At 35.2% G+C, this 27,475-nt stretch overlaps 1 protein-coding gene across 1 annotated transcript; it reads right to left on the reverse strand.

Moving 5' to 3' along the window:
- Positions 1 to 4,432: 4,432 nt before the first annotated feature.
- Positions 4,433 to 23,589, reverse strand: LOC131436953 (barH-like 1 homeobox protein). The gene is made up of 4 exons (XM_058605956.1): positions 23,021 to 23,589; positions 13,674 to 13,995; positions 4,910 to 5,005; positions 4,433 to 4,850 (listed from the first exon to the last, which is right to left on the reverse strand). The coding sequence occupies exons 1-4, from the start codon at positions 23,088 to 23,090 to the stop codon at positions 4,628 to 4,630; spliced, it is 711 nt and encodes a 236-aa protein (XP_058461939.1). The 5' UTR covers positions 23,091 to 23,589; the 3' UTR covers positions 4,433 to 4,627.
- Positions 23,590 to 27,475: the final 3,886 nt, after the last annotated feature.

Genomic DNA, 27,475 nt, shown 5'->3' on the forward strand with positions numbered 1-27,475 from the left:
ATACTTATTTATTACAATAAAAATAAACATAATAGAAATACATTTATGTCGAATCTAACCAAAAATAATTGCGACGGCCGACGAATAATATGTAAAAAAATCGATTGAAACTAAATATTTTGAATTTATGTCGATAAATATTCGTATTATTGTAATTTTCGTAGGAAGTGCCAAAACATATTTGGTAAATTGATGTACATAAAGCAGTGTATAAGTCATAAATTAAAACTAAGTGGATGCAACAAAACAAAATTTCTTAGAATCTGCTCGGTTTTGGTTTTGTGTTTGGATTTGGAAACTCTAAATTCAAAAGAATTTGAAAAAAGCTTTTTATCAGATTCATAATAACTTATCGGATTCCTCAACTCATAAAGTTGTAGTGTATTGTTATGAATGAACAAATTTGAATAATTGTTTTGTTTATGGGAACTACCATGAATCTGAGTATTAACGCGTTTTTAGGGAAATACAAAGCTGTATAGGTGATCAATCGACCACAACAAGTATCACACTCAGAATTCACATCTCCGCTTATAAACCGAATGAGCAGTACATAAGGAGTGTATTGAAAATAAGCTATCGACAAATTTTTCTTTCAAATTATGATAAAAACCTGTTTTAATCCACCTAGTGGTGTAATGATGCCTATCTCATATCAATCATACTATTATACATAATACTGTGGTATTCTTCAAAATAATTTTCTTTGATTCTTAAAAGAATAACCGAAATTGGTTTGTTTGACCGTCTACTGATAAAAACTATCAATTGGAGAAGATTTGAGGTCGATTTAGAAAACTTTTTTCAGTTTTTCACCATTTTGAGTGATGGTAAAAAATTTTTAACACACTTTACCCTACATTTCCGGATCCGGATGAAATTCAGGAATTACGTATGGAATCATAGGACCTTTCATTTGAACCTAAGTTTTTTTTGCACATTTTACCTCATAACTCCGGAACCGGAAATCAGATCCAAATAATATTCAGGAATTTTCTATGGGACCACAAGACCTTTGTGTTTGAATTTGTGTTTGTGAAAATCGGTTCAGCCATCTCCGAGAAAAGTTAGTGCAAAAAAACGTTACATACACACATAAACACATACACACACACACACATTTTGCGTACTCGACGAACTGTGTCGAATGGTATATGACACTCCCCAAGTAGCAATTAAAACTTGTGAAAATTGGCATGTTTCACGATAGCTACAGAACGGTTATTCATGTCATATATGTTTGACAAATAATTTTTCAATTTTTTGTAACAAATGTGAAAATCAATAAGTTCATTTGAGCAATTTCATTTTCGGTTTCTACTTAACAAATATTACTGCTATGAAACATATCAAACAAGAAACTTGTTGCACATCATATAAGCAAACTGCGCTTTTTCAATCACACAATCGTTGCGAGAAGAGTGAAGAAATACAATGCTAGAACAATGTTTGCTACTTGGGTCGGCCCTCCGGGCCTCGGTTCAAAAGTCGGTTTTCACAGTGATTACATAACCTTTCTATATGAGAAAGGCAAAACGATATTTTATTGAAATTAAAAATTGATCCTTTATTGTACGAGGTTAAACTGGAGCATAATGAAAACCGGATGAAATTTAAGTGATTCCTTCACAAATCTTCGAACTTTTGATCGAACGCTCTTTATCAAGCTCCGGAAAAGTGTTGCATCGCTTTTTTACGCTTGAGCCCAAATTTTTTTGAACTCTTGCATGTTCCCAGCTGCCTTACCAGTCTTCTTGAAGACCTTCTTCACGATTGCCCAGTAACGTTCGATGGGTCGAAGCTGAGGGCAATTTGGCGGATTGATATTTTTTTCAACGAAATTTATACCCTTTTTCCGTTAGCCAATTGAGAGTCGTTTTGGCATAGTGAGCCGACGCTAAATCCGGCCAAAACAGTGGAGGTGTTCTATGCTTCTTATATAAAGGCAGCAATCTCTTCTAGAGACACTCAGCGATAGATTTCTGCATTTATAGTTCCGGTAGTGTAAAAAATGGTTTACTTCAAACCACAGGAACATATCGCTTGCCATACCAGTACCTTTCGACCGAATTCCTCCACCTGTCCGCATCGCTCACATCCTCCCCAACGACGACAGTAAAGTATTGTGGACCTGGAAGGGTTTTTGAGTTCTCCTTTACATAAGTCTCATCGCTTCTCAAAACGCATGCATCTGGACACTGCAAAATACGCGAATACAATGTCCGGGCCCTTGTTGCTGCTCGCTTCTTCTGTTTTACACTTTGTTTCGAGATTTTCTGCTTCTTGTAGGTCTTCAGGTGATTTCGTCTCTTGATACGCTGGATCATTCCGACACTCCTGCTTTTTTGGTCAAATCATGTATTGACATTGATTTGTTCCTTATCATTAGAGATACCAGTTTCTGGTCCAGTTTCGGGTTGGAAGAAACGGGTTTTCTTCAACTTCCTGGCAGCTCATCTAAAGAATAGTGTTTCCCAAACTTATTAATGATACTTTTAACACTGGCATGATGAATTCCAAACCGTTTCGCCGATTTTTGCATAGTAATACCTTTCTCACTTAGCCATGTGTCCAGAACCTTAATTTTCACTTCCTTTTCAATACGCGACATTTTGAAAACGCAGAATTTCAACCGCACAAACAAGTAAACAAACGAAAGCTGACAGTCAAACGCACAGCATGCTGTGATCTGAGCATAAAAAACAAACACAAATACATGCGTACAACACAAATGTATGTGGATAGCTTATTTTCGATACACTCCTTAGCTCTTGCAAAAGATTTTATTGTGTGACAAAGTATGAACAATTTTGCTATAGGCAGAAAATCAATTATAGGAGCATTTTGAAACACATTAACAAATATGTTTCCCTCGTATTGGTCAATTGAACGTACTCACGGTTTATAACCATTCATAGTTAGTGTCTGTTTTACTAGCGAACAAAACGAGTCGTAAGCCCACTGCACTTAAAATGAAAATATTCGCTATTTATATATGTCGGTGATTTGAATTTTGGAAATATCTGTTTTTACTAGCGAGGTACTAACTTGAAGTTTCGTTGTAAGTATTATTTTAGTTGATGTTTTAAAAAAATAGTGGTTTTTGCGCCCGTTTAAGAATGACAACTTAAATGTTTTTTTTTTCACTCTAATTGTTCATTTAGGAAGGACACAATAATAGTAAATAAATAAATGAATAAATAACTACCAGACATTTTAGAAAACTTCAAGTTTGAGCTATTTTTGGATATCTCATTCTGCTGTCGATTGTATCATAAATTGCTGAACATATTTCCGATGATATAGACTCAATTATGTTGCTACCTTGAATACTCAATTATGTTGCTACCTTGAATACCACAAGAGATATTCACGATTAAGCTCTACCCATTCTTGTACAGGGTAAATTTGGAAAAGGCGCCCCATAGTAAATTTCTTTCCATGTTCTATCACTAACCGACACATCGGTTCAAAGAGTAATATGCAAATTTGTGCATTTGCGTCGAAATAACAGCAGTATTACATTTGTTCGAACTGATTTCTATGTGATATTGCTTTTTAAAGTCGAAGCGAAGATATTGTATACAATTTTATCGCAATTCATTGATTGGAAGTCGAGAAATCTTCACTACTCTACTAATGATGTGGTTATTTGTAAATTAATTAGTATTCTTCATACTGGTCTACTAGTGAAATTGCGTTTCTGTTAGTTTTTCATGAATCGTGTTATATGTCTTCTGATTTTCGCTAGAAATTTTGCCTGAGTGATAAATATCGGAAAATATTAAAATTTAATTAAAATAATAAGATACAATAAAAATAATCAGAAAAACTTTAATACTTTTTTTTGCAATCTATCTATAGTAAACTCAATTCTCACAACAACAAAAAACACGTTACTTGAAGTACGACTTGCTTTATAGCACCCATGTATGAAATCAATACGACATTGAGTCGATGGAATAATAAATTATTCAATTGGCAAGAACACATTGACTCTGTACGTTTCTGTTGAAGTACACATTGTTAAACCGAGGGCTCGTTAGATTTGAATCGCACGATTGCCACCCTCCGAAACGTAAAATCTCCGAATGATAATCGTGCTGATAAAATATTCACATTCCGAACAGCACTGTTTTCGTTTGCGGAAAAGCTGAGATTGAAATTTTGATTCGTGATTCAAACTCCAAACAATTGGCAGTAAATTGTACTCTAATTTGAAGCACAAAAGAGCGAGCGGATGTCAACATAATATCAATTATGTACTTCAAAGTGGAAAGTGTTTTGTGGACGATTTTCTGACTAATGTTTAACATAGCACGACCGCATGACGGGATTGGGATTAGACGCAGCGGGAGTGTAATTGAGCTATTCATCCCTTCGGGACTTTGTGATTACTAAAAGAACGGCAAGAGACAAATTGTTTGTGGGATCTTTGTGTCATAATTATTAGAGATTTATTATCGGTATCATAATAACAATCACTGTGCTATGTATTTACAATTTATCATCTATACATACAAGTTACATCAAATGAGTCGACCCCTCTAATCTGTGGTGTCGAAAATCAGTCAATTATACACTATTTTCCATTCCATTTCCTGCTACCGCAGGGCCGATTGCAGCTTTACAGAGGACATCCGTGTGCGTAGGAGACGTTACGGAATATTGCCGCCGCTGCTGCCGATGTGAGAAAATTGCACGGGTTCTGGGTAAACGACGCTAACGACGTGGGACAGCATTGAAGAGGATTTGCCGACGGTTCCTGACTGTTGATCAGTTCTTTCTCTATGGTGGCCTGGTGCCGCAGCTGTTCCAGTCTCAATTGATTCTGACGTTTCCATTTTGTTCTGAAATTTTATGAAAATATTAGAAATATGTCCTCGTATAATTCTGCGTAGATGCTAACCGTCTGTTTTGATACCATGTTTTGACTTGGGTCTCAGAAAGATTCAATGCGTCAGCAACGTCACTTCTGTCGGCAACCGAAAGATATTTTTGGCACCTGTTTGCAAATAGAAAACAAGACGATTACTAAATCAGAGTTTTTTTATTGATAATTTTGTTTGTTGGACAGAAATAGAAACTGTTATAACAGAGCAACATCTCTAAAGTTCATTTGACCTTAACTTTTACAATTATACATTTTTGTTAGTTTCAGTGGTTGGTGAAATCGAACAATAATTTTATTCAAAATAACAGTGAAGAACAATTTTATTAAAAAGAACTAACTGGATCACGTTCAAACTTCCGAATAATCGATAATCCGAATAATAATAATTTTGGGTTGTTACAAGAACCGAGTTGTTGAATTTCTTTTATGTTTAACAAGTTCGGGTGCAATTTCTTTGAATGCAATACTTTTGCTATTGAATAAAGACTGTACCAGAAAGTATGGACGCACTTTGATTTTGCTGTAAATAATTTACAAGTGTTAGATATTCAAATTTTATTCGATATACTGTTAATATTAGACTACAACAACAGAATATTATTATCAATATTTGCTACTTAGCCATTGTAGACTAGCTGGTGCACCTTCTTGCGAACGTTCCTCATTAAATTCCGTACTACTTGGCGACAAGTTTTGACATTTTTTCCAATCTTTTTCGAACTGTTGAATGGTTTCGGCTGCTGAGACATGTTTCCTAAGATGTGCCTTCGTTAATGCCCAAAATTCCTCAATTGGTCGAAGTTGTGGGCAATTTGGTAGATTCATGTCTTTTGGGACGAAAGTGACATTTTTGGTAGTATACCATTCTATCGTTGATTTCGAGTAGTGGCAAGAAACAAGATCTAGCCAGAAGACAACAGGATCCTTGTGGCTTTGAATCATGGGTAGAAGTCGTTTTTGTAAACATTTCTTGATGTATATTTCGCTGTTCATTGAAGCAGTGGTGGTGAAGGGTTTCGAAATCTTACCGCAGCTACAAATTGCATGCCAGACCATAGCTTTCTGACAAGATTTTTCTACCTCAATCGATGTCTCGGACTGGTTTTACACTTGCCCTTCTCGCACCGTATAATATTGGGGTCCCGGCAAGGATTTTTAATCGAGTTTCACGTAGGTTTCGTTGTCCATGATTATGCAGCTCTAATTTCCAGCAAGAATCGTATTGTACAGCTTTCGAACCCTCGGCCTGATCGATGCTTCTTGTTTCGGACTACGTTTTGGTTGTTTTTGCTTCTTATAGGTACGAAGATTCCAACGTTCTTTAGCACGAAGAATATTTGACTTCGAAGTGTCCACTTTTTTTGGCCACATCCCGAACTGAAACCGCCTTCTTTTGCTCGAACGCCTTCAGTATACGTTTATCCAAGTGAGGATTAGCAGGACCTTTTTTTCGACCCGTTTTCGGTTCATCCTCAAAGGTGTTATCCTCACCGAACTTCCTCATTGAATTTCGCACGGCTTTTTCATGTACTCCTTCCATTTTTGCTATCCTTCTCAGTGACGGTCCGCGTTCGGTGCACCATTTGTACACAATTTTTCGATGTTGTTCTGCTGAAAGTCCACGCATTTCGAAACAAACTAATGAAAACGAAAAAACAACTGCACAAGTGGTTAGAGATGAGTGTAAACAACAGGACGCAGCCAGACGGATTCTGAACCATTGCGAAATGGCAGCGGTTTTTGGTTGCGGCCATACTTTCTGGGACAGTCTTTATTCAAAATTTGTATTTTGAGCGGTTAGTGGAATGAAAACTAAACCGCCTTAAAGAAAGAAATTATAGGTTCCTTTGGCTTCCACTATGAAAAAGCCTATTTCGTTATGATACTAACGACCAGATACCGGTATTTCGAAACGCTTTTGCGTTCTTCATCAGTGTCTTTACTAATCTGTTACAAACGTTCGAAATATCGGTATCTGGTTGTTCACTATTACGTTAGTATCATAACGAAATAGGTTTTTTCATAGGAGAATCCAAAGGAACCTATGATTTCTTTCTGTAAGACGATTTACTGAATATTGTCAAAACAAATGCCTCTGACACGACGTGAGGTAAATCAATACTGATACTAACTGAATAAAAAGGCTCATTTCGCACACAACAAGGCGAAACAAAAATAAAATATTGAAACTAGTTCTTTGGAATAAGTTTACTGGTTTTAAAAATAAACGATTAATCAAAATCACTTTCGCGATGTTCATGGTATGTTTCTCGAGTACGCATTCCTGCTATATTCTTGACCTGAAACTGGATTTTGAACCTGGATCCTTGAACTGAACACCGGATCTGGATCCTGGAACTGAATTCTTGAATTAAATTCTCGATCTGGAACTGAATATTGAGCTTGCATCCTGGAACTAAATTCGCGAGGCTAAATATTTTTACTGTGGAACACATTTTTGTTTTCTATATAGGGGTGCAAATTGGAAACTCAAGAAAAATACATGTAGAAATGTGGTCAGGTGTTGAACAATTACAGCTCAGTCAATTTTGTATCAATTGTTAATATTATGTCACCATTTGATTGGCAATATACGTATTGATTTGAATGTTCATAGCCATGTATTTTTATTTGTATATCATTGAAATGTTGATCAATAGCTAGTAGTGTCCTATTTTGTCTGCAAAAAATCTCCGGCATACCGGATTTCCCTGCCATAGTCGACGGTTTTGAAGGAGTAAGCGATATATCAAAGTGAAAGCATTGCTCTGATTGGTCAATCGATGGTAAAGCGAAGCTGTTGGAAGCATGCGAATCTATAAATATAAGCAAAATCATAGCTAGCGTTTCAGTCCTACGCGATGCATGCTATATGTAGGTTGTTGTTAGACAGCAAGACAAAAAGTGCCATAAAACGATTTGAAGCTTTAATTGGTATGCTCTGATCTTGTGTCATGCAAGCTCGTATGAAATTCCATGTTATGTTTTGCCTGAGAAATTGACAACTACCCAGGTAAATTTTGAGTGCATAAGATTAATTTCTAATTTATATAAGATGAACTCGATTGATAATGAGAAAAAGTTTATCGCTTCAACCGAAATCGCAGAATGGTAGTAATGGTAGAGAAACGCTATAAAAATTACTGCTTGCATACAAAACTTGAACACAAGCTTGGCGAAGAGAAGCTTGAATATCGATATCCGTATCGCAAGCGTGTACAATTGATGTAATTTCGTCTGCTATAAAACAAATACAAATCACGACAAATAGAGTCTATATTCTGGGTTCGCGTGTTTGGTGTTGGTTCCTAATAAAGTTCAATCTAAGCAGACTCTCGTGCATTTGCGGATTCAAAAGTGTGACGAACATTTTCGATCATTAGAAATTTTGGCTGATCCTTGTAGTTTTACTAAAGATAGACACATTTCATCATTTCATTTTGTGACTTATATACTAATGGTAGTAAAGCGGGACTTATATATTAATGGTATTGGTAGGGCCGGTGAAACAAGTTAAGCCCAGGTGGGAACGACCCACTATTTTCAAGTATTTCGTAATTATAATGGAAATGTTATTTATCCCTTAAAATCGCAAGGTCGGCTATTTCATAATACTTCGTTGGGATATAACTTTACACGAAACGCATAAAGTCGAAGTTTGAAATATTTCGGCTATTTGTACAAACAAAATACGCATTAAATAGCACATAAAACTACTATGGAGTTCAATGATTTGTTCTAGTTTTGTTAAGACGTAGAGCTGCCTCGAGCTAGTTTTAAATTTGAGCAGTGGCTAATGAACAAAACAGATTAGAAAAATGACATGCTAATACAATTATGAAATAAAAACCGCGAAAAAGCTAAAAACAGAGACGGGACTCGAACCCGTAGCTAGCTCATATCCGGGGAAATTGTTTTGACAATTGATTTACCCTGCATATGAAAACACATAAATAGAAAGCCCAATTGACTAGAAAGACTAAGTATGTTTTGCAGTGCTCGGGCGTCACGGCATTCAATTATAGTTCTATCTCTATGGCAACCCCTACGCTAGCAATGACTTACACGTCGTATCGCAAGTATCGCTGCCATACTATGGGGTTTCACGAACTGTTGATGTAGGACTACCCAAATAGTGTCAAAACCACTGCCAACATTTGTTTTTAATATTAAGGCAGTAGTATTTGTGTTTGCGTATTTTCGAAATTATTTCTTTGAGAATTTTGGTTACCCTGTCCGTTTAGTTTGTTGAGGTTGATGATGGAAGGTGCTGAACTCGTTCATCCAGTACTCCATGATCGAGGTTCTCTTGCATTTTCTCGATTACAATAGCCGAATTTCGATCAAAACGTGTCTCGTCGGTCCAGCCGTTCACCCGCTCTCGGATCCATTAAAAACAAAGATTCTTGGTACACTGAGATCTATTTTACGCGAGGGATAAGTACCGAGTAAAAAAACGCACCACTTCGGAAATCCGCGTGAAAAAAACGCAAAACTAAAAAAAACATTTTTTATGCCAAATGTATTGGAAATGCATGCAACGTCGAGATCTGGTGTACTCTTAAAAAACTTTAGGACTTTGAGACCGCGTAACTTCGGAAATAGAAAAAAACCTGTTTTGATCCACCTAGTGGTGTAATGATACCTTTCTCATATATAATACAATGGTATTCTATTTAAAATGTTTCTCTTCGATTTTCGAAACAAATCAAGGGATTGTTTGTGCACAATTTAGTATAACATAAAGAATGGAACAGTTCTCTGATCGGTTGTGGGAAGTGGGTTCACTATTATAAGTACTTCCAACACCGGAACCACCAACTAACATGACGTACAAACTGTATTAGTTTTTATTCAAATGTTGAAGGCTTTATACGATCGTACTCTCAACGACGATTGAATCCAAAAATATGCAGTATGGGATCGTAAGACCTTTCATTTAAATCTAAGTTTATAAAAATTGGACGAGATGTCTCTGAGAAAATCGATTTTAGTTCATTTTGCACATTTTACCAGTTTTTAGTTCATTTTGCACATTTTACCACAGAACTCCCGAACCGGAAGTCGGATCGAGATGAAATTCAATGGCAACCTATGAGACTACAAGGCCTTCAATTTGAATCTCAGTTGAAGAAAATCGGTTGAGTGGTCTCTGAGAAAACCGAGTGCACTTTTTCTTCACTTTTTTGCACATTTTACCCCGTTACTCCCGAACCGGAAGTCCGATCCGGGTAAAGTTCAAAAAAAATTTTTCAGGTCGACAGGGACTAGAACAAATTTGAGATTTCCGAAATTTCCGATTTGGTGGAATCTCAGAAAAATCTTTTTTTTAAGTGACTCTGGGTTGAGTCTGAGGTTTCCGGAATCGAAATTTTTTTTTGGTTGCCAAATGTCTTGAAAATGCACGAAACGTCGAAGTTTGGTGTAGTTTAAAAAAAATGAAAACAGTAAAAATGTCAGAAAGTTAACTAAAAACGGAATGTCGGGATAACACCAGATCTCGACGCTTCATGCGTTCCTAAGACAAAATAAGAAAACCGGATAACTTCGGAATACGCGTAAAAAACCCGTGTAAAAAGCCGCATTAAAAAAATTGCATAAAAAAGACCTCGGGAAAAAATCAAGCAAGTTTTAATAATCGTGAACGAAAACTCAAACTGTGCGAGATTAGATGTACTGAGATGGTTAGCATATCAATTGAGAGTGCTGCAACGATCGTACGCGAAAATCTGGACATGAAAAGGGTTTCTTGCATTGGTATGAAGCAGTTGACGAAACGTGGATCTACCCTTTTTCTTCGGAGTCATATTTTTGGATGCTCGAGGTATAATTAACATCGACTATCTTGAAAAGGAAAGAACCATCAAAAGTGATTATTGAATTGCATTATTGATGCGTTCGAAATACGAAATCTGAAAAACGGCCTCATATGGAAAAGTAAAAAATCATCTTCAACCAAGACAATGCACCGTGTCATAAATCCATGAAAACAATTGTAAAATTTAATTAATTAGGCTCCAATCTGTTTCCTTACCCATCATATTCTCAAGCAAGGATGGCCTTTATCGTATCAAAGAACATTCACTGGCAACTCTTCACACGATTGAATCAGTGCCATCAAAGAGAGACGGAAATCATCGCAACAACAAAAACCCGGCTTGGCTCATTTAACATAGAATCGACACAAGTGCGAGAGCGAATTTCTCTCGATGACATTTCTGAGAATCAAAGGTTAGCACGCTGCTGTGGGGATCCTCTCTGAAGCAACAAATGATCGCTTATTCTCGTTTCGCGATCCGATTCGGTATGGGCAGTTGATAATTGCGATAGAATCATTTTACTATTGCCGCTTATTCTTACTATGTGCATATAACCTTTGTATAAGTTGTGTCTATGATAATGTCTGTGAATATTCCACACTAGGGGTTTGAAATATTGTCACCTAGTATGAGAATCATCAAGTTGAATCATTGATTCGATTTTCTGCGATAATTGTCAACTTGCGATTCTCTCTTGGGAAATTCCACACAGCAACGATCATTATCAGACTGTAATTCTTTTTAAGGGCGTGAAATAGTCAGAGTATGAAGTGGAGCGAAGAAATGTAGCAAAATTCTCTCACGGTTCATGCATTGAGAGACTCGAGAGCGATTGAAGACCGAAAAATCGGTTTTTCGAAACAATGTACCGGTACACAAAAGCATCCCGTAAGTTTCATTTTGAAGTTGTTAATTGCTATTTTTTTCGGAACGCGGGATCGGGAACCGCCAAAGCAAATAATATGACTATCAAATTGTAATGTATGTTTTCGATTCATTACCTAATAACATCGATTACCCTATGCTACACTGAGTGAAACAAAAATAGCACCATCCTGTTTCATCGCAAAACTGTACTACAGACCCTGTCAGCTTGGAGCGAAATCAATCTTCAGTTCAGCAACGCCATCGCACGGCATCACATTCAACATATCATGTCAATTGTATGGGTGCGCAGCCCTGCTATTTTGGCGCGCACGAGTTTGACATTTCTCTCCCCTACTTCTATGTATGAGATTCGATGCGGACTCACCTGAGGGAGACATGCTCGCAAAAAAGGATGTTGCCAATGATTTGTTCGGGAAATGTGAGAGCTGGATATCTTGTTAATATGATATCTTTGCTTAAACGAAGAAACAACAATTTATATAAAGAATGGTCAAACAACTCTCTTGACACCTTGTATGTATGTGAAAATGCTTATTATAAGGACTATTTGCATTTTATACGACCAGTTCATGAAATAATGTGCGAAAAAAAATAGCGAGATAAAAATAGAGTTTATTTTCCACAAAATAACCTTTTTTTTATTTTTTTTAAATAACTATTTATTGGAATATGAATTAAAATTAAATTATTAAGATTTAAATTGGGTGTTCAGCCACAAGTGGTGACTTTTCAGCCCTATTATATATATGATTTGGTTGTTACCATGAGGACATCATTTGCTTCCGTAATTCTGAGAATAACAAAATAACCTAATTCTACATTGTAAAACAACTTAGTATTGTGTAAGTATGGACCATTATTTCGAATAACTTCAATTAGACGAGAATTCATTGACAATACCAGAATACTACTTTATAACTTTCGAAAGTGAAGTCGATAGGTCTAAAAAAGCGTGATTCTACATTATTTATAGGCGATATTTACTTTCGTCAGAAAAAAACACACTAAAATATAAAAAAGTTTACATCTCTATGTGGGCATCATGCTCAATTATTTTTGACATTTCACTTCTGGATGCACGCTAAACGAAAACTGTTAAACATGACTAAACTAATAGCCTTTTTCGTCACGAGATGATGTTACTGTGATGTCTTTTTCGATTTGTATTGGATTCGTGCAAGTGATCCATATTGATATATAATGTATTTGTTATGGTTCTGTATCGATTTCCATTTACGGTAACGAGTTGTTCTTCCTCATTTTAATAGAAAGAAGGACCTATGATTCCACCAGCCCATTGACAGCACCAAAAAGGACATTGATCGGGATGCATAGGTAATTCTTGAACTGCGTATGGATTATCTTTGCTCCAAATACGGCAATTTTACTTGTTGTCGTATCCATTTAATCAAAAATACGCTTTATCACTAAAGAGAATTTCGCGCGATTAACAGTTTTAATTGAACATTGATTTTGAAAATAAATTTCCACGATTTGGAAGATTTGTTCTGGAGTTAACCTATTCATGATGATTTGCTAAACAATACTAAGTAGAGACATCACTTTACACTGTCAAAACAACTTTCAGACAATAGAGTAATCCCTATTGAAAAAACAACCTCCTATAAAACACCCATTATAAACAAACAAGAGAACAAAAAATTCTGGAATATACAATAGACGACATTGTGAAAAAGGTATGCCCTTAAACAGAATTCGCTCCCATTCGCATGTAAGATACGTAACTACTCCGCTGATTTTTTTTTTAATGTCACCATGATCGGTTGTACTGTGTGCACGTTATCTTAAACTTTACCAAGACTTTCTAAGAAATATACTTAGAAATCAATTATAAATATATAATAGATAACATTTTTCTTTGTGAAGATCATAACTTTGTTCGGAAGATAAAGAAAAATAAAATGTTTAATTTCAATACCGTTTAATATGAAACAATAAAATCACTATTTTTCGCAAACGTTCAAACTTGTTACGATATTTTCAATGATAGATTCCTAATTGAGGTATCAACTGAAACAACAACAAAGTAGTATGTGTAATTTATGTATCACCTGAATTTTCGTTCCAAATACGCCAGCTGAGCATGTGTAAATGCAGTTCTTCTTCGTCTCGGTTTGCGTCCTGCCTTCATAATCAGTCCATTTGATCCGTCACTACCAATCGTTCCGCTGCTGGAGATAATACCCTGGTGGTTCACGGATACCAATGTACCGGCGGCTCCGCAAGAAGTTAATTGCTGGTGATGGTGATGACGGTGACTGTTGTACTCGGAAACCACCGCCGATTCTGGTGACGAGCGATCTTCGATGTCAATATCGATGTCGCTGTTGTCGGTTTCGTCGGTTTCAGTTGAGTAGCCTCCCTGCTGCGGCTCTAGTGGGATAGGTTGAACAGGGCAGAAACAATTAGAACAGGTTTTTCTCGCAGTGCACAGTCATTACAAAGAGGGTGGGAAAAATTTGCCTAAAGCGTTAATTAGTCGTGTGTATATGGTTTTTCCTATTAATAAGAACGCAGTACGTGTTCCTACATTTATTTAAAGTCCTGTTTCATGAGAGGTTTATTTCACTTTTGTGCCGCTAATGAAGAGTGAATTTTCTGTTTGTGTTTAAACGACTCCTGGCTTTGACGGTAATGCATACAATTTAGCACGTTCTACTGCTTGAATGAACTGAGTGGAATGCTTGGAATGTGATTTTAGTTGTCAGTTGTAAATGTTTTCTTTTAATGGGGTATCTTCTATTGAGTTAGAAAAGTTTTCTATTCCGAGTAACACAACTTGAGATGTTTGCTTTTCTTTTCCTATGGCTCACGTACCAGTATTTCAAAAAACTTTAATAATGATTTTTTTTGCTCGAGTTATTTCTCTAATACAGAACAATTTTTTTTCTACGGCGTATTGCCGTTTGGAAAGGGTATGCCACTTCTGGTACTCAGAAATAACATACATCATTATCGGAAGATACTCACTATCTTCGTTCAACAATTTGAATTGATTTATGCAGTTTCGAAAAAGACATAAGGAGTCCATCAATCGACTAACAATAGATTGTTGAGTAAAGCATCTATTGACTTTGGAGAGCGGTAGCCACTTCAGATTGGCTTTGAAATAGATTTTCGCCCACATTTTCGCATCATATGCTCACATGCGATCAACACAATTTCCCCCAATTTCCTCAGCAATTGGTTCGGTAACAAACTGCCGGCGTATTCGCTGGTGTTTTACTCAATCGAACACCGATCATCAGGATACAAAAATTGAATATGACACGTGACTTCCCGTTACATACGGTACAATCGTAGACAGACGAAGCTGGAAAAAGATATCCCATTCTATTGACGGTGCGAGATTGCAGTCTCAACGTAACCATCAATTTCCTTTTGAAATTCAATAGGGTAAAAGTTCTTCTTGTCAATAGAACTGTAAATTGGCACTTTTGGCGGTGTAAGTCGCAACATGATTATTGGGAAATTTAGGTGATGTCACGTATAATATTTGGCAAGCAGAGGCTATGAATGGTAGTTTTTTTATGCTTAGAATAAAACAATGATTGTAGTTATACATCCGAAGCTGTCACGAAATCATTCAAAGATGGGATCACAGTAGTTCAGGTTTGAAATGCGAAAATTGGTAATGTATGGGAAGGTTTCTACATTTTTCCTCCAAATTATAATCCATAGGGATGCTAGTACATATTACTTTGAAATGATGTGCGAATAGTGATGTGCTGCCATTTCAATATAATAGGGTAAGTGCTTTCTATTTCATCTCATTTGTAAGGACGTTACCTTAAAAACCTGCTTTAGCCACTAAAATCACAATGATTTTTTTATATTTCTGCTTAATTCGCCTGGCTCCACATTGGGAATTGATTCACATTCTTTGGAAATTAAAAAAAATATACTGAAAAAATCAGCTAAAAACACTTCTGATATTTTCACTACTCTGCTCCTAATCTCATCCCAAAGGATTTTTATTCATCAAATCGTTGGTCCTTTATTCATCGCATTAATTAGCAATGGCGACAGCAATCAAAACAAAACATTGCACTATTACACTCTCAGGTTCAAAATGTCACAATTCTTCTTAAAAAGGGCCTAATGTCAACTATAAGACAACATACGATATTTTAAGAACCTGTTTTGAATCATTTCGACGTTTAATAATTTTTCGGTCGTTTTCGTTACCATTCGTTCTAAATTTAAAAGTTTACTGTGCAGTTAATTTGGTAAACTTGAAAAGAAAACAAAAAAACGAATTGTTACTATTTAGGCATTAGGCCTTCTAAAAACAAAATTCTGAGCCAGAGATGCCATTTATAAAGATTTATCTGTATTGTATAGATTTTTGCGTCCGCATATTGATTTAAATCAGAGTACAGATTTCATATAGATTTCGTAAATTATTACAGAAATTACAGAAATTGTGTACAGATTCCTAAAAAGTGAGAAGTAAAAAATTAGACTTTTATCTCTGAGTATCTATTAGTATTTGGTCATTCTTTAAAAATTTAATAATCAACGGACAAATCACATGTTAAAATGAAAATCTTTTGTGCATATAGACTTTTTATGCAAAGTAATACATATTTTATATGAAAATTTCAAGGATCTCTGTGCACAGCCCATGAAACACACACACACACACACTCAACAACGTTATGTTGACATATAGCGGAAGGAAACCAGTGCTACTAGATTTTCCACAATGGTTATTTCTTTAGTATTTAACACGCTCTTTCTGGTAATATTCGTTGATGATAATTTGAAGACGAAAAACAATTTGTTTTGTAACATTATGAGAAAACTTGGCAACTTTGCGAAACCAAATGAGATGAAAACAAAGCGCAATCAAGTGAACTAAGTGAAAAACTTTCATCTCATATTTTGAAAACTTTTATTGCTGGTCGAATAATTTTTGAAGCTTTAATAGTTAATTAAACAAGTGGCAAGTGATCATTACTAATTATGAAGTCATCTATTGATAGTAGTGAAATTGTGCGAAATAGTGATCATATTGTGAGACGAAAATGTGTCCTAAATTGAAAAGTGAGTTTGTTTTAACGGAAAAAAAACTATCACCGAATAATTTAAAGCTATTTCTTTCAATGGGAAAGTGTGACAATAGATTAAATAATCATTTTAAAACATTTCTCAGATTGATTCAGGTACGTTGTAAGATATTATTCATGTTCAAAGTAATGAGATGAAGGGATTCGATGGAAATGGGAGCTCAGATGAAATAGGGAGCCGTTACTCTAATATAATAGTGTCGTTCTAATGGTTGTCGTATTGCAATAAACTATGCATAATAAGAGATGCGTATACAATGTTCAGTCAAGTGTAAGTAATATGATAAATGATTTATATTAATGTTACAACATGTGACCTATCTTTAATAACTTTTGAAAACAGATAACACCGGAAAACACGTTTTTACTCTCTTTGCAAAGCTGTGGTGTTTATAGACCAAACTTTTATGCTGATTCCAAATTTGTAAACCGTTTTCCTCGATCACGGTCCCCTGCGATGGTTTCTAATCTTAAACAAAAATGAAACTGATTTTTTCATGTGTATTTTGAAAAATATACTAGTATCACGGGAAATAATTATATTGCATCATCGTTATTGTTAGATATATACGTGTATAAAAGTGTATAAACGGAAAGACTGAATTCAGCATTTTGGCGAAAAAATTAGTTGATTTTTTGATTTTAGTTAGTTATTTTTTTAGACAACTAAAAAATCTTACTTTTGCTAATTTAGATTTTTTAATTCTCATTCCCTTAATAATAATAAAATATTTGTTGAAATGGCTGTTTTTTAGTTGAGTTCACCAATGAAATGTGCTGTCATTTCTTAACTAAGACGCACTCCATTTCCATTCAACTAATTTTTTAGTTGAATTAGAAAAATAAAATGTTGTTTTCAACGAATATGAATGGATGAATTGGCTTCTGTAAGTCTGTAGCTTTATGGTGCCCTGTCACCGAAAAAACGTTAACACCGTAATGACTACTAGCCATTAGATGGCACACTACTACCGAAAAAAATGTCAGTCGCGGTTGTCTTTTCTATATTGGCAGGTATAAATACGATGTTGTATTGGAGAAAAAGAAATAAACGAAACATAAACTTCTTTTTGAAAATTTTTCTTCTAAATAGCTGTTTTCTTCATTCTAATTCGCGAAATTGACTCTCTCTTGACAATTTAAATAAACATCAAAGCAGTTTGCAATCAAGATGATGCTTTTAGGTTTTTTAATGGATTGTTTTGCTTTGACACTTCTCATGAGCTTTTGGCTAATAAACTTGTTAACAAAACCAATTTCATTTTCGTTTTCTTTGTGCTGTCCTTCAGCAATGATGGTGATAGATAAATAGAAATAAATTTTCTGATTTTATTGACAAAATTAGATGTTAATGAGACTTTCGTGTTGGATTGAAATATTGCTGGTTTGTGTCCAAGATATTCGCCAACTGAACACATTCTCTAAAAATAAGAGTTTTTTTTTGTTTCGATTATAGAGGTTTTAACCTTAAGGTCATTCGCCTCTTCGGACCAGAAAAACTTTCTGACCCTATGTGCGGGGTTGGGAATCGAACCCAGGCGGGCTGCGTGAAAGGCATCGACTTACCCATCACACTATACCCGTCCCCAAAATAAGAGTTTTTTTCAGCAAAGTAAATTCTCAATTTTTACTAATTTCATTGTTATTTTGGAAAATTAACTAATTCAAAAACAGTAATACGAATTAGGCGCAGAGCTAATTTCGGTCGTTCCGTGTATGATTTTATAACATAACCATAATTTTCCATTTAACATTGTCAACGGTGTAATCTATACTACTTTGTTTGTTTGTTCATTTGTTTACTAACTGCTCACTTCACTGATTTTTTTTTCATTTTAAATATATTCACTAGCACATTTAATACAAGTGATTTAATACAAGGAATGGCTTAGAGAATTTGTATTACGTCTCCGGACAATGTCTGCTATGTATGCGGCTACTACCTTGATTTTAAACATCGTAATTAATTTTTGCTCCAAAATTTGTCAGTCTCTCTTGTTCTACTCTTCTAACAGGATGGCTACGGAAGTCACCAACGCACAAATCCATGCACTTCTGGAAACCAATGATTTGGAGTGAACCGACAAACCATTATAGTGAATGATTCTTTTGCCTGACCAAAGTACTTATCCTGATGTTCCATCTGTATCTAATCCTCAATCACATGAACTTGTTACGTGCCGTGTTTCTTTGTCACCTGATGCATTCACTCTTGATGTGGCTGAGGATACCGACGTACATTAAGTGAACCGATTTCAACAAATTTAGGCTCGTTTGAAAGCTACTACCATCGTTCAAGTTCGAAGATCAAATGTCTGTGACCTTTGGTTCCGGAGATATACTGTTATGAGTGACGTAACTGATAAAACGCGTTGTTTTTTACAGCGCAATTTGCTCAGATATGGTTTAACCGATTTCAACAAACAACTTTTTGCTCGTTCAAAAGCTACTATTGAGCCAGTGATCAAGTTCGAAGATCAAATAGCTGTAATTTCTGCTTCCGGAGATATAATTGTATAAGTGACAAAACGCGCTTTTTCTCTGCGCTCAACTTTCTCGTAGATGGTTGAATCGATTCCAACAAAGCGCTGAATCATGCTTTTGTTAACTATCCACATCACTCTAAATTGATTGGTGTCACAAATGAGCCCAAATAAGTGTCAGAAATTACCACTATAAAAAGGCATTTTAATGAGACTTTGTCGATGAAAGAGAAAGGTATTATCACACGACTAGGAGAATAACGAATAGGTTCTTAATATGCGTATTTCTCTGATCCTTTCCAATATCACTTTATCATTCAGCAGGCGCGTAGCCAGAGAAAATTTTCGGGGGGGGGGGGTTTTAGAACATGGTGATAAATCAACACATGTACAATTTATATCACAATGTTTCCCATGGGTTATAATTTTTTGTTTCGGGGGGGGGGGTTTGAACCCCTAAAACCCCCCCCTGTATACGCGCCTGTCATTCAGTAATAAGGAATTCTACTGTTGAGGTATGGCAGAATAGACACTCATACGAAAATATTAATATCTTCGTTAATTTTGGGTGGATTTTAACAATCTTGTTGAATAGGTTTTACGATTCTCTACCCCGCAAAGAGGGTCAGAAAGTTTTTCTGGCTCGAAGAGGCAAATGACCTTAAGGTTAAAACTTCAATAATCGAAACCAAAAACAATGATCGAAACCAAAAAAAATAACTTAGAACACATGAAATGCCTTACTTTTCCATCGTTCATTGTACACCGTACACCGTTTATGGTTTATCGTTTATCGTTTATCGTTTATCGTTTATCGTTTATCGTTTATCGTTTATCGTTTATCGTTTATCGTTTATCGTTTATCGTTTATCGTTTATCGTTTATCGTTTATCGTTTATCGTTTATCGTTTATCGTTTATCGTTTATCGTTTATCGTTTATCGTTTATCGTTTATCGTTTATCAATTATAAAAATTCAAATTAAATAATTAAAAACTCAGAAACAAAAATTACTTTTCTTCAATATTCTCAGAGATGACCGACCAATTTTCACAAACTTGAAATGAAAGATCCTGTTGAATTTCATCTGAATCCGACTTTTGGTTCAAGAGTTGCATGATGAATAGTTTTAAAAGAAAATAAATTCCATTCTATTCCATTGTATTACAAATAATCCATACTACTTCTGTGGGGAAAAATAGTAAAACGTTGTTCACAATTTAAAAATTCTTCGTTTATTCTTCTTAATCTATTTCGACCCCCTTAAAGTACACTTGCGGAATAGCCTGCAATGCGCGTAGCAATTCACGTTTCATGTTTTCAATTGACTCAAAACGGTTTCTCCGGAACGGTCGTTTGAGTTTGCTGAATAACCAGAACTCACACGGAGCTAACTCAGACGAATACTGTGGTTGCGGAACGACACTGGTTGAATTTTTGGCGAAAAAATCGTTCTTAAAGTTTCGGCAACAGAAATTTGATCCCGCACACAAAATTTAATGAAACTTCTTTGTTGAATAATTTCACTCATTGTATGAATCGCCGATTGCACTTTTGATACTTCAGAAAGACAGACGTATACTAATCACTAATGAATATTTTGACGTGACACTTGGTCATTGGCCTAGAAAAAACCGTACCAAAGTAGTTTCCGCGTGAAATATAATTCAAAAGTCTTACTACTTTTTGCCCACAGTAATATTTCGCCACTAATGTCACTGAATAGTAACAGACACAGATGCAAGTCTGATAAGAAAGTAAGTCTGATACACTGATAAAGGTTGCAAATAGGCAGTGGCGTAGTACGTTGCGCCCGGAGTGACTTACTTATGTCGTTTTCGCTTGAGAAAACTGAAAATGACTTAGGCTACTTTTATCAAACAAAAACTTTTCACGAAACTCTGTTGATTTCGCACTTAGCAACGGGAGTTTTAGCAAACCTGATATAAAAATCAAGTTCGAAACTGACTCGATTTTCAGTTCAACAACGTTAAAACTAGGTTCGAAACTAGCTTCAAACAAACGGTTTGACAGCAGTTAGGATGGAAACTGGGTTAGGTTTGGTATCAAGCGAAAACGACATTAATCGAAATATTTTACCGAAACTTAATGTTAAAATCGGAAAATGGTAATTATTTATGAAGAACTGAAGAACTTAAACTAAAATGATTGTCATTTGCAAGAGATCGGAAGACTTTCTGTAACAGTGGCCTTTAAATGGTCTGAATACGAAATAGGTTATCCAAATTCTCTTGAGTAAACACTTCCCTGAGAACTAAGTTTGAGATGACACACACACATCACTTTGCTTGGAATCGGAAGTCGGGTCTGAATTCTGGAACAATTAGTTACACGAATATTTTATTATTATTATTATTATTATTATTATTATTATTATTATCATTATTATTATTATTATTATTATTATTATTATTATTATTATTATTATTATTATTATTATTATTATTATTATTATTATTATTATTATTATTATTATTATTATTATTATTATTATTATTATTATTATTATTATTATTATTATTATTATTATTATTATTATTATTATTATTATTATTATTATTATTATTATTATTATTATTATTATTATTATTATTATACCCGGCTTTAGCCGCACAGTTCGAAAAAATCTAGTGAATTTTATGATATGCACATAAATGGAGCGTCGTATTTCACTCAAATCAAAATCGTATGAAATAAAAAACAAAAGATCGATAGAAACAGCGCGACTTGAACCGAGAAACATTAGCTCGCAAAGCAAGACAGTAATCGACTATGCCATAGAAGCACATATCGGCTCGGTGGATTTTTGATGCGGAGCCTGCAGAGTTCTTTGGGAATGGAATATTTAGTCTTTTGACAAGTTAAATTGTTATGAATTGTGTCGGTTGTAGAATTACATCACCTGTAAAATTCATAATTTTTTTCTGTGCGCCGAGGCTTTGCTAGTTGATAGTCCATATTTTCTCCGACTATACTGGGACTTGGAATTCCGGAAGCCCCGAAAGTAGTGGTCAAAAACGGTCTGGAATGAAATTCACATTACATCAAGAATCATTTGTTCCTACCAGGCCCGTACCCAGGATTTCGTTTCGGGAGGGGCCCAAAGATAAAAAAATAATGTTAATGAAGATTGCTGATGTACCTTATTCCCAGTGTAAGGCACACCGGTGTTTTTAGCCGACACTTTAAAATTTTCTACTGGAATTGTTGTTGTATTACATTTCATTATGTTCACTGTCTTGTTATTCCTGTATACATGTCTAAAATTTTCTAAATAATTATACATTTGTTTTTGATTTCGGGAGGGGCCAGGGCCCCTCGGGCCCCCTTCTGGGTACATGACTGGTTCCAACCGAATCATATTCGATCCAATTTGCAGATTTTATTATGTGTTAGATGGTACTGAAGTTGATCCAAAATGGATTTCCGGTTTCAGAGCTGTGATTTCATAGGCGCTTAATATTCCATGCAGTCGAAAGACGCAAAAAAGATGCTAACTCTGCAAAAATGGTAGCCAAACTGTTTCAGTTAGCAAATATGATTGATTGATGGCTAAGAATATTGACATGGGTAACACTAAACTCCTGTTTCTAGTTCCGGGAGCACCTCTAAAGGTTAGAACTCACGTCGATATCTCAAAGATAGGTGAACCGATTTTCACAAACTAAGATTCAAATGAAAGGTCTTATAATGTCGTAGTCTGCCAGAAACGTACGTATTTTTCAAAACTACCTGTTAAAATATTTCTTAAAATTGAATCTTTTACATATACAAATCTTTCAACAGATGTGTGTTGACAATATATTATTTTGATCTGATTTACCGTTGGGTTGCCTACTGGAAATTAAATCTCCTAGTAAATCCCGTATGAAAAACGACTTGTTTGACTCCATATTTGATGTTTTCTTCGTCACTGGAACATTTCGTAACTCACTGCACAATTGCCTTTTCTAATTTTGAATTTAAACGAAACCTTGTATCATCCTTTCTTTATCCACACATGATCACAGTCGATTTTTTTTCATTTTGTTTAGGTTCACTTGTAACAAAATCGCTCTTCCGTTTAATTCCTATATTTCATTTGCTACGAAGCGTTTATGCAACTATCACCTCCGATGCTAGCGATGTACTCCCAATTCAATCGACGTCAGCCACAAAAATGTCCCTCTCCCATGCAGCAGTAAAACGAAGACTGCAGTGGCAACAGCAGAAACACTAGCAGCGAAAAGTTTACCCCTAAACAGCCTTTAATTTAAAATAAAATGGAAAACATTATTTCTCCATCAAAACAACTTTTCCGTAACACACTCCCACTCGTTTGCTCAACCGACTTTTCCTAATTTATTTGCCGAGCGAGATGGTTTGACAGTGGTTGTGCGCTGGTTCGTTGATGGTGAGTAAAAGCATTACTCGGTGGTAGCAGTATATTGTAGAGGAAACATGTTTTCCACCACAGTGCAAATGATCTTCGGTTTACCACCTACAGTCATCCTTTAGAATGATTTTCCGGTGACATTAGAAGAGGAAACTGCTGACCGCAAGAAAATTGCACGATTCTGCGTCTGTCCAATTATTGTACGAATTTTCCAAACACTCGACCTGCTGGAGGGATAGATCACGAAAAAAGCGCTGAAGTGGATCATTAAAATTATCCGAATGAATGAGCAATGTTGAAATTATTTTCCATAATTATTGAGCTGGAAATGCTGAAGTACTTGTTTTTATGTGGCAACTAAGGCATTCGACAAGCTAGCTATCTTTGATTCACAAATGCATCATAACCCCCATTAACAAAACATTTCAATACCAATTAAAAATGTAATTTACATCGTTTTGCACCCCCCACTGCTTGGCAGTTGTACTTACTGACAGCGAAACGAATGTGTATAGATTTGTGAAAAATCGCTTGGAAAACAAATCGCATAAAAGCTAAACTGTGTGTGGTGGATGAATATTTGGGCGTGGTTTGCGAGCCAGTGAGACCCAATCGTGAAGCACGAGCGAACAGGCAGTGCTCGGAAATGCAGAGAGTTACTCACCTCGCGAGTAGTGCGCAATGGCGGTCGATGTGGTGATTTATTCCTAGAGCTTGTTAGCAGTAGGAATTTGCAGTAGTTATGTTTCAAACGGCAATGTTTCGCTATAACTTCCGGAGTTCGACAAATTTTGATATGTGAATAATACAAAGATAGTGTTTTTTTTCTGCTAGAAACCAAATTAACTACTCTTAGTCGCTGTTTAGAAGAATTTTACTTAGATAGCAACATGTTGTGTCTGATGTACTAACTACAGCATTAGTATAAGTGATCGAATAATTGCTATAAACTTGCATTGTAATGAATTTAATGTGCTGTCCGTGTCTCCGAAATTGTTTGGAATTGAACTTTTTCAACTTCACAGCCATCGTTTATTTTATTAGATTTAAAAGAGTAAAATCTAAAATGATTAAATTGGTTTTATTTGAAAAAGAAAATCTTTAACTACTATTACTGGATTTTTTTTGCGAATAAAAAACGTGAAATGATTACCATCGGTATTATAATTAAATACTAGATGTTAATATATTCTAGTAGGAAGGGGTAAATTCAAACTGTCTATTGTTCTATTGTCTATCAATTCAATAACAACAATGTTTCAGCAATCATAAATACAAAATATTTAAATCATTTTAAATCCAATGGTATAAAACAACGTTGATCATCTGATCTCAGTTATATCGTTGGTTCGTTGATAATTCAACAAATTTAATAATAGCAGTTTACCGTTTGCATTAAATGTTATCGCTTATATTATTATTATTATTATTATTATTATTATTATTATTATTATAAGACATATTAATAACTCTCCCGAATTTCTGAAACGGATGTTTTGAAATTATATTTTCATTTCTCTTTTTTATCTGGCATAAGTGAAAATCACAGTTCATAATTTTGACTCCAGCCTTATCTTTGAGGAGAGACTAAGCAAAAATTTCTTGGGAATTCCCATGTTTTTGGGAAAGAGTAAAAATATCTGGAATAGGTATCGAATTTTTACAATAATCGTTCCTGCAATACAGGTTCCGGCAAAGCACGTGCGCAAGATACCAAATATTTCAAGAACCATATGTTCCCACAGAAATTTTATTACGGGCTATGGAAGCTTATGAATATTGTCACATTTTTCTACCTGTACCGGCTTCATATACATATTTGCAAAGTAAGAATGAAAAGATTCATGATTTATTACAATAATAAAGTGTTTGTGAAACGAAAATATGAATGTTATCATTGATATATTTTACAAACTTTTTTGTAGATACCAGAGTGTATTCGGCAATGTCCCAGGTAACCATTAAGGCTACATAGGGAAAGTATACACTGTAAAAGATTGCTATAGGGCGAAATGGAGGAATGCAAGAACGAAAATGTGCTAATCGAGATTTTGAAAAATGCTACTAGTCTGAAGATACAGCGATTTTAAATTGAAAAGGCGGTAAGGTGATGACATGCCTTTTCCACACATCCGAATATCGATAATCGCACGTACTAGTTGATTGAACATTTCAATGCGCCACTTGCATAATTGTACATCTATAATCAAAAGCAAAATTCTGAATTTCACCTTAATGCCCATTAGGGTGGTACAAGGTTGTATGGGAAAAAGATGAAAAGGTTTATTTTCTCGCTCCACTAAACTTTCCGTGTTCCTTTTGGGTCCCATAAGCACTATGCAAAATTTTAGCTTGATCGGAGAAACTATATTTTCGCGCCCGAGATTTAAAGTTTGTATGGGATTTAATATGGAGAAATTAACTTTTTACAAAACAAATCGGCTGGAGATCAACCCATGAACTCTAAAAATCAGTGCACCACTGCTGCTAGTGAAAGTAATATGATGTGACTTCCTTTTAATGTGCTATAACGGTTGATCCGAGTTGTTTGATGTCTTCAAGATAGTTACTCAGCAAAGTATAATTTTGTTTAAAGTGACAAACCATGCTCCAAACCTTACTGTAAAGACACAAAAAAGTTTATGTCCTTACTGCCGGACGTGGGATGCATCCTAAGTGGTAACCCTTGCATATTCAGGGAAAAATATATTGAATTAAGAGAGTTATTCATTTATCTTTTTGGATTATCAAATCATTCAGTACTTGTGATGTATTACCTAATGCTGGAGACTTAACTGAGCATGGATTTTACTGTATTATTCTGAATTTGTTTGGAGACTATATAACTAACTATCGATCTAATTATTATAAAGTTAGCAATGCGTGGGAGATGTGCATTATTCTAGCTAAGTGAGCCGATTTTTTAGGCGATTAATAATCTGCTTATCAGTGAAAATTTATGGCTCTCGAATTGTAAGATTTGATTTTACAATGGAACGGGCACACAATAATATACACTGAGGTCTATTTTTACGCTGTTTTTTACGCGGATTTTCGAAGATACGCGATTTTTTTACGCGGATTTTCAAAATTACGAGTTTTTTTTTGAAACGTCGAGATTTGGTGTAATCCCGAGTTTTTTTTTAAGTCAACTCTCCGACACTTTATTTTTCTAGATTACACCAGATATCGATTCTTAATGCATTTTTATGACATTTGGCAACAAAAAAAACTTTTGATTTTGCAGTTTTATTCTACGCGGATTTCCAAAGATACGCGGTCTTAAAAGTCGATTTAAAAAAAATGGTTTTAATACTACACCAGATCTGGACGTTTCATCATGCATTTCTAAGACATTTGGCATCAAACAATTTTTTTCGATTTTGCGATTATTTTCTACGCGGATTTCCGAAGTTACATGGTCACAAAGTCGATCTGGTCAAATAAAAATTTGTTTGAAATCATACCAGATCTGGATGTTTCATGCATTTCTAAGATATTTGGCATCAAAAATAATTTTTATATAGTTTTACGGTTTTTACGCGGATTTTCAAAGTTACGCGGATTTCCGAAGTTACGCGGTTCGTTTTTGCGCGGAATTTTTACGCGGTACGTATCCTCGCGTCAAAAAAAGACCTCAGTGTACAATGTGTGTCATCTTATTCAAACATTAACAGTTTGTTTCAATTCAGATGCGAAGAGAGGAATAGAAAAAGTGTCAGCAATGTATGTTATTAATTTGATCAGTATCTAACGAGGAAAGCAGATTACAAAAATGACACAAAAAAACGGGTCTCGAACTGCGGTAGCTACGAGACCAAATTAATCGGACTAACCGGAATTTTTGACAAGATCCTTCACAAAACTTAGGCTAGAGTCAAAATTCAGTTCAACTGATGCAAA

This window comes from Malaya genurostris, chromosome 3, assembly GCF_030247185.1.
Source record: "Malaya genurostris strain Urasoe2022 chromosome 3, Malgen_1.1, whole genome shotgun sequence".
NCBI classification, from domain to species: domain Eukaryota; kingdom Metazoa; phylum Arthropoda; class Insecta; order Diptera; family Culicidae; genus Malaya; species Malaya genurostris.